This window comes from Hibiscus syriacus, unplaced genomic scaffold (assembly GCF_006381635.1).
Source record: "Hibiscus syriacus cultivar Baekdansim isolate YM2019G1 unplaced genomic scaffold, ASM638163v2 tig00008957_pilon, whole genome shotgun sequence".
NCBI classification, from domain to species: domain Eukaryota; kingdom Viridiplantae; phylum Streptophyta; class Magnoliopsida; order Malvales; family Malvaceae; genus Hibiscus; species Hibiscus syriacus.
In genome coordinates this window covers 112,251-119,503 of record NW_024062178.1, presented here as the reverse complement: position 1 = coordinate 119,503, position 7,253 = coordinate 112,251, and the positions used below count along the sequence as shown (strand labels likewise).

Genomic DNA, 7,253 nt, shown 5'->3' with positions numbered 1-7,253 from the left:
CTATCAACACCTACTCTAATTTTAAAGTCTACCGTAAAAGGAAAAAATAAAGATTTATAAGCTCATAAGGCCATTAGGTGTTATTGCCTCTCGTAAATGTAATCCCCTGAAATCCATAGCAGCACACAACAATGTCAAAAACTCATCAACCACCTATTTCTAATATATGAACGATCTCTTGGCAACGCGTAATCGGATTTCAGCCCTGTCCAATTATGAAACAAAATCTTCTTAACATCAAACAAACCTAACCAAGCTCAGTCATAATTAACAAACTTAAAAGACTAAGCAAAACACTAAGTAGAGAGAGAGAGAGAGAGAGAGAGAGATTACAACTCAATTCACATAGCTAGCTTCTATAAGTTCCTAAATTTGAAAGTTTATATTGCATTATTACCGAAGTAAATAAACGCCAAAAATACCTTCACACTATCAAAAAACAAATCGACAAACAAAAAAGAAATCTGAGGAAAGAAAAAAAAATACCACAAAATTTGTAGACTAAGAACAACTACGGCGTCGTGTCATGAGTTGCAAGCCGCGAGTTCAATCCAGATTCTCCCTATTGGAAATCGAATACCAAAAGAAGTTATGATCTTCTTTTATGAAAATAGTCGGAATAAAATAACAGAAATTATAGAATAAAAAGGAATCAGATTATCGAAATATAAACATCGCCTTATTACCTTTCAAGTTGGAGAAACTAGGGCGCCTGGAAATTGCTTTAAAAAAATTCAAGGAGATAACGCTGAAATCAAGAGATGATTTTAATTAAATTTTCGCCTGATTTTACAATTGCTAAACAGGAGAAGATCTGATCCGGGATCAAAGGGTCACCTACAAGAGTAGAGGAAGTAGGGAATTTTACGTTTCTTAGATTTTTGAGGAACTTTATACATGTAATATGTCGGTTTCTGTGGGGTTATTTATGGGAGATTACGTTGTTTGAACTAGAGAAACGACGCTGTTCTAGACTTCTAGTTGTTATTGAAAAGCAGCAATTACGAAATTGGGAAATAGTAAAACGAAGTCGATTCCAATTAAATCCGGAATAAAATAACAATTCAATTTTATTTTGATTTAATAATTTATTGTTGTTAAATAAGTTCATCGCTTGAATATATATATATTTATTACCAAATTAATCTTTTTATTAATAATAGACGTTACAACTTACAACACTGATATGTTAGCTTTTCATTTGTGTTAAAATACTCACATAACAATATTTAATTAATTAAAATTTATTCTTTCATAAAGATATAAAAATATTAAATATTAAAAATCTGAAAAGATCCTTAAAATAATGAATAATGATAATAAAATAATATTTTTAATTATAAATAAATAAATATAATTACATAAATTATAACAATCCTAAAAAACTTAAATTACAACAAAATATAAAATAAAAGTATAATTATTCTTATTATAATATTAATTTATATTTATGATCAGACATACGATGGACACAAGTGCGATCAATTGATCTCAATACTAATGGTATCTATTCTAAAATTTTGTTTGTGACCACTATATACTAAATATTACATATATGTATCGATCCTCAAAAATATTTTTAGATTTGTCAATTCGATAGACAGAAAGAAATAGAAACATCATGATGAAATTATTCACTCAAATGAACATTCTTCTTTCCAAATTTCAATAGCAAATCAGTCATTCAATAACACAAATAACAATAGTAAAATGGTTAAAAAAAATATGAGATCTTAAAGCTCCAAAAACAGGAAAGCTCAAGAAAATTACAACTTGTAACACTATACATGATCTTCCATGACACAAAATGTGAATATATGTTGTAAATACGACCTGGGAAATAATGCCTTCAAATTCTGAATCCCCATTTTTTCGTCCCCTCTTTCTTAGCCGCTTTCTTCGAGTTCGGATCTATGAGATTTTCCAGTGATTTTGCTTTTCGGTTGCGAGTCCTGCCTGCTTCTTTCAGGAGCTCAGCCAGCCTGTTCTTCTCATCTTCGAAATCCGGATTTGCAATTCCGAGTTTTTCTTCTCTTAATTTTAGTACATACTCCAATATCTCAATTGCATCTTCAACCCTGATTTTTATACCAGAAGATGAGTAATTGAATTCTTGATTTAAACAGTATAAAAGCATATCAAAGTCGACACACGAGAGAACTAAAATGGATCATAAGCTTTAAGGTTGATTGGAATTAGTGCATGGTGGTTTAAAATATTAGTTACCTTCCCATAGCATCATAAGTTGCTGCAAGATTGCTATATACTCCCAGAGTATCTTGATGACATGGCCCACATTCCTGCTCAAGTATCGTCCTTGCTTCTTCGAACAACTCACCAGCCTCGTCTATCCTGAATAACTGGACACAAGCCAAGCCCATCTGGTTCAACACGACTCCAAAGAAGGCCGACTTCCTCTCCCCACTTGCTCTGAGCTTTGCCACTGCACTATCAAAAGATTTCCATGCCTCCTCATACCTACCAAGAATGTAAAACATCACCCCCATCCGTGCTTCAATTCCTGCAATGGTGCTTTGCTGCCCAGGTTTGTCTTCCAACAACTTCATTGCTTTCTGCAAGAGCTTCAATGCCTCCTCGGGCTCATCTACCGATTCATATATGGCTGAAATTTCGGTTAACCCACCAGATATCTCTTCTGCTGTGGTTCCCGGCAAGGGTTTTGAAAATATCCTCAAGGCATTTTCGCAATAGGATTTTGATTCTCGGAGCTTTCCAGTCCTGTGGTATAGATCCGCAAGTCGTACAAAGACAGAGGCAACTTGAGGGTGGTTGTCCCCCTTGGATGATTTGAACACTGTTAGTGCCTTCTGGTAGGAGAAGACGGCCTCATCAAAGCGACACAAAGACATGTAAATATTGCCAATGCTGACATCAATAGCAGCTACTTCATTCTCCTGTCCATTGGCAATCATTGCCATGCTGGCTAGGACAAGGTGCTCAAGGGCCACTTCGTAATCTCCCTTAGCCTCGCATACAAGTGCCATCAACCTGCGGTCGGCTGCCTCTTCGAGTGATGCTGGTTCACTGTGGGCGTGATGTATTTCCAGGGTCTTCTTGCACAATTCTTCAGCTTTATCGAACTGCATTGCTTGAACATGGGCCTCAGCCAAGTACCTATCATTTTCCATTAATCACGAACAAAAACTCAAAACAAATTAAAGCAAAAACACAATCAACCAACACGGAAAATCCGGGAACAGAACACCAACAATGTCTGCAAGGAAAAATAAGTAAAATCCAACTAGTACTAAACCTTCAAAAACATCCCTGCTTTTAAAGTTAAAACCCATAATCCATCGATTAATTACACTGACAATAAACCCATGTAATACTAAGAAGAACCGCGAAAGAAGCAAACAGCTTGCAACTTGCTACATGGTTTTAAGTTCATCATATCATATATATATATGTATTATTGAATCAGTGCCTGCTAATTATATCCTATCTTTTGAGTCTCCCCAAAAAGTACATAATCAGCGCCTTAACGATTCAACACAAACACAAAAAAGATCTCAAATATCCTATTAAATCTTGGCAATTATAAATAATTGAAAAGAGATAGTAAGATAAACCTGCAAGTTTCGCAAACTCTAGCGTCGGTCTCACCCAAAGCCTGGATCTGAATCTTTAGCCCTTCTTCATAGCACCCAATTGACTTCTCCACTTGCCCCAGCATCGAGTACGTATCCCCCAGCTGCATATGTCCCGAAAAAGCAGCCAACGCGTGATCCGGGCCCCTTTCCAAATCGGGCACTTGAATCGCCCGCTCCAGGACCGGAACCGCCTCATCGAACCTCCCCAAGCTGCAATAAATCGCCGCCAGCACGTGCAAGCTCATCGCCAGATCCAAACTGGGCTCACCTTCCACGGCGCATCTCTCGAACGACTTCGCCGCTCGAATCGCATAGTCCAAAGCTTTAGTGGGACCCTCACCGGAAGCGATGGTATCACGGGCCAATTTGAGCAAAAAGGGGCCTAGATCCGGATTATCGAGCGAGGAATCGTCCGGGTTGGGTGAGTCGGGAGGAGGTTTCTTGGCGGAGCGGGCGGGGGAAGCCTTGGATCGGGAAGGCGAAGGCGACGGAATCTTTTTGTTCGGTGTCCGAAGTGGATTCTGAGACGGCGGCTCCGACACCGTAATCCGCAGCGGAGGAGCGTCGGGTGGAGATTTGAGGTCCGGCATGATTGGATCAAAAAAAAACACTCAAATTGGAAATGCAATTCTCTTAAAGAGAAATTGATTTGGGAGATGAAAGAACACTTGGCTGATTTGATAAAGGAGAGAATTGAAATTAAAAAAAATATTATATTAAGATTAGAACAAGCCACCAGTCTCGTGAGAAGAAGGTCAGTGGTGAGATTATTAGTTTACTTTAACGCCGGGACAAAACAGTAAATTGTAATAAAGTAACTTTAAGTACTGGACGGGCGATTAAATACACTTTTCTAACCTACACTTGACTTTGCCTCCATCCTAACCTTACAACACTATTGTTTATTTAAATATTCAAAATTTATAAAATAATATTATGAAAAGATTATATCATTTGATCATAATATAGACTTCGACTTTTAATGTGATTAATTTTAAAGGAATATTAGTCATAAGTTTATTATAACGTTTAATTTTAAAGGAGGTCGAATACGATGAACTTTTCAATGAAATGGACGTTAAATTTGTATTTAAGAGATAAAAAATAGTGAATAAGAAATTTTGGAGTTCAACAATCGACAATTAATAAAAAAAAGTGACTCGTGATGTAGAGATTTCAATCAAATTCAATAGTCAAACTGATATTTTATCTAGAATTTATGAACTTATTAAGTAATTTAAGTAATAAAAGAGAATGTTGTTATCTCTTAATTTTTTAAAACTCCAAGATTATTAAAAAAAAAATCATATTCTATGCCAAATGGAAGACCATGTAGCTGGAAATATATATTGCCAGCGATTGCCAGAAAAAGAACACAAGACATCAACTTATTATTAAGAACCAAATATCACATTTTAGTAAACACAAGGACGTCCCAAATAAAATTATTCTCCTATTATAAAATGTTTACCTCAATTTAAACTCGGTTTTTAAAAAATAGAATTCGACGTTGAAATTATGTTTTAGAAACAGAGCACATGGTTTCCCAGAGTTAAAGCAAAATCATTTGCTGAGAGGGTCCATAATGGACCTCCAAAAGCTAGGACGATGATTGTTTGTGGTCGGCAAGTGAGGATGCATATAGGTAAGTCTCACTCACCTTCAAATGGGTAGTTATCTTGTTCGATAACCTATGATCTTTAATCTAAAATATTATTATATTTAATCTAAAAAATAATAAAAGTTTATAATATTTTTTATTGTAATTTTTATGTACGTAGATGATGGAGTATCTCTTATTTTTTGGATTCCTTTTGTTTGATTGGCTTTATTTTCACGTTTACATTATTAAGATGTACGGACTAACTCAAGATGCCCAATTCATTGGACTTGAGAGGACATTTGAAAAATGAAAATTTTATTTTATATTATAAAATACAGTAAGCTCATTAAATAGAATGAATAAATAAATAAATCTGAAAAACAAAAGTACGCATCCAGGGAATCGAACGCCGTCAGTACCGTGGGAGGGTACTATGATACCACGACACTAGTTTCGCCCTTAATGTTTGGCCCTGGAATCATTCTCTAATTATTTGAAGGCTTAGTATAAAAATATCTGCTTAAGCTCTATTTTTTTTTTAAGTGCCTAAACTATTTTTCGATTAATTTAAGTGTTTAATGTTATAAAAGTTATTGTTGAAAATATTTTGATGTTTTGATATAACAAATTAAGTATAAATGAATTTTAAGATTTTATAATCATTTTTAAAGTATATTCGAATATCAAAATATTACTCCAAGTTTTTCAAAGATCAATTTCAAACCTTACTAAAGTGTAAAAATTGTGTTTCAAACTTAAAATATTTTTGAAACAATTTTGCAAAGTATTTCAAACCAAAATCGAGCCAAAAATCAATTTTATAAAGGGATGTACTGATGCACTATTTGGTGTATCGATGCACACCCTAATTCGAATGCATTTTGTGTACCGATGCACAACCATGCATCGATGCACTCCTGATTTTATTGAAACATCGAATGTATTTTATGTACCAATGCACAGACCATGCATCGATGCACTCCTGACTCTTTTGAAACATCAAATGTAATTAGTGTATCGATGCACTAGGTCTTATAACAGTCGAAATATTTGAATCTTACACACAGTGTACCGATGCACCTACGCTTCTAACCAGATTTTTAAAAGATAATTACACAATAACGACTATATTGACTTAACCAATGATCTCCAACGTTCAGAAGTGATCCAATGTGTATTTAAACAAGCTTAGAAGTCATTGATCAACAAGAATTGAGAGAGAATCAAAGAGAAAGCCTTAAACATCAAGTTTGAGCATTTCAAGCCTATTTTCCATTCAATATTCATTTTGCTTTCAAGAACATTTGTTGTACTCAATTGTATTCATCTTTGAGTATTCTTTCTTTGTTCTAGAATTGTGCAAACATCTTGCCTTGTGAGGTTTTTCTGTAAGTTTACAAATTTGTGTATTTCTCTTTAGGAGAGAGTGTTCTCAAGAATTTGGGGTATAATTCTTGAGGGATTTGTACGGTTATTCTTTGTCCTCAAAAGAAAGACAAATTAGTGAATTTATAGAAAATCCTTAGTGTGGATAGCTAAGGTAGTGGACGTAGACTTTGGTTGAGGAATCGAACGCCGTCAGTACCGTGGGAGGGTACTATGATACCACGACACTAGTTTCGCCCTTAATGTTTGGCCCTGGAATCATTCTCTAATTATTTGAAGGCTTAGTATAAAAATATCTGCTTAAGCTCTATTTTTTTTAAGTGCCTAAACTATTTTTCGATTAATTTAAGTGTTTAATGTTACAAAAGTTATTGTTGAAAATATTTTGATGTTTTGATATAACAAATTAAGTATAAATGAATTTTAAGATTTTATAATCATTTTTAAAGTATATTCGAATATCAAAATATTACTCCAAGTTTTTCAAAGATCAATTTCAAACCTTACTAAAGTGTAAAAATTGTGTTTCAAACTTAAAATATTTTTGAAACAATTTTGCAAAGTATTTCAAACCAAAATCGAGCCAAAAATCAATTTTATAAAGGGATGTACTGATGCACTATTTGGTGTATCGATGCACACCCTAATTC

The 7,253-nt window shown here is 34.4% G+C and overlaps 1 protein-coding gene across 1 annotated transcript; it reads right to left on the bottom strand.

Annotated features, from left to right (window-relative positions):
* Positions 1 to 1,630: 1,630 nt before the first annotated feature.
* On the bottom strand, positions 1,631 to 4,241 carry LOC120202594 (protein KINESIN LIGHT CHAIN-RELATED 1-like). Its single transcript, XM_039202999.1, has 3 exons — positions 3,594 to 4,241; positions 2,227 to 3,135; positions 1,631 to 2,078 (listed from the first exon to the last, which is right to left on the bottom strand). Exons 1-3 carry the CDS (start codon positions 4,202 to 4,204, stop codon positions 1,850 to 1,852), a joined length of 1,749 nt encoding a protein of 582 aa, XP_039058930.1. The 5' UTR covers positions 4,205 to 4,241; the 3' UTR covers positions 1,631 to 1,849.
* Between the last annotated feature and the right edge of the window lie 3,012 nt (positions 4,242 to 7,253).

Excerpts from the sequence above, each read along its gene's own strand:
- LOC120202594 (XM_039202999.1), bottom strand. The coding sequence starts at position 4,204 with ATGCCGGACCTCAAATCTCCACCCGACGCTCCTCCGCTGCGGATTACG. Across the intron at positions 3,136-3,593 it reads AGAGTTTGCGAAACTTGCAG|GTACTTGGCTGAGGCCCATG; the intron begins GTTTATCTTACT and ends GGAAAATGATAG. Across the intron at positions 2,079-2,226 it reads ACTTATGATGCTATGGGAAG|GGTTGAAGATGCAATTGAGA; the intron begins GTAACTAATATT and ends TATAAAAATCAG.